The 1,085-nt window shown below is 39.2% G+C and overlaps 1 protein-coding gene across 1 annotated transcript; it reads right to left on the minus strand.

The window, feature by feature from the left end:
- Positions 1 to 120: 120 nt before the first annotated feature.
- LOC21383674 (putative B3 domain-containing protein At1g78640) lies at positions 121 to 852 on the minus strand. The gene has a single exon (XM_010114774.2). It carries the CDS (start codon positions 845 to 847, stop codon positions 413 to 415), a length of 435 nt encoding a protein of 144 aa, XP_010113076.1. The 5' UTR covers positions 848 to 852; the 3' UTR covers positions 121 to 412.
- Positions 853 to 1,085: the final 233 nt, after the last annotated feature.

Here is a 1,085-nt window from a genome sequence, read left to right on the forward strand (position 1 = left end):
CTCTCTCTCTCTCTCTCTCTCTCTCTTCCTATCATGTTTAACGCTTTCTTTTCTCACTTTGAAGGACTGGTTGAGTTCCTAACTGGAGAAAAATATGTGTTGGAGCACCTGAGAAAAAGCAATGGTACTCAGGGGTAACACATGATCAATATATCAGCTGCTAATTGGTTACAAACAATGCTGTTATGTCTTGTGTCTTCAAACTAGGAATAATATCAATAAATCAAATTTCAGTAAACCAAATACTCACATGCTGGATTAAGAGAGGGAAAAAGGATAGAAAATTTCGTTGGCTTATTAAATGTATTCCATTTCTTAGATATGGGGTAGAGCACTATATGTCTTTTACTTCTTGCTTACATTCCTACACTAGCATGAGCCAAGAATTGCTTGAAACATGAAGGGACTAGATCTAATTTTCTGCACTGGCTCTGGACAACACACAAAAGTAGAACATAGAAGAACTTGGATCAACATACATTCCAATCTGATCACCAACCTTGAGTCTTCTCCTAACAACAAAATGTGTCACCCAACCAAGCTTAAACCCGAAGACACTTCCACGTCTGACCTTCCTAAAGGAAAGTTCGTGCTGACTTCCGGTGTCCAAATCAACCATCTTGACCCTCAAATCTTCTCCTTCCCTTGCCTTCTCGACCTTGTCACTGCCAATGCTGCACAGAACATGTTCTGCCTCCGCTCTTGTGAACTTGAACATTCTGTTCAACGCGACGTCTGGCTCAGCTAGGACCTTCCTGATCTTCCATTGGCTCAAATCGGTTTGAGGTCCAACGGCAGGGATTTGCACTTTGTTTCCCTCCTGAAAAGCGGCATTTCTAGTTCTCATGGGCATTCGAGAAAACATGTTATGAGGTTTATTTTGAGGTTGTTTACAAGGTTTTTATAGAACCAGAACCTTTGAACCAAGTATTTGTTGGCAATGTATTAAATGTTTGCTTATTCATTCCTATTACCTATTAAAGAAATGCACTTTTACAAGGTGTCTACTTATTCCAATGCATTTTAAAATTTAACCTTCTTAAAGCGTTTGTTATGATATTTTGCTTGAAACTAGGAGGTCATTT

This window comes from Morus notabilis, unplaced genomic scaffold, assembly GCF_000414095.1.
Source record: "Morus notabilis unplaced genomic scaffold, ASM41409v2 C11372062, whole genome shotgun sequence".
Classification (NCBI taxonomy): domain Eukaryota; kingdom Viridiplantae; phylum Streptophyta; class Magnoliopsida; order Rosales; family Moraceae; genus Morus; species Morus notabilis.

Excerpts from the sequence above, each read along its gene's own strand:
- LOC21383674 (XM_010114774.2), bottom strand. The coding sequence starts at position 847 with ATGAGAACTAGAAATGCCGCTTTTCAGGAGGGAAACAAAGTGCAAATC.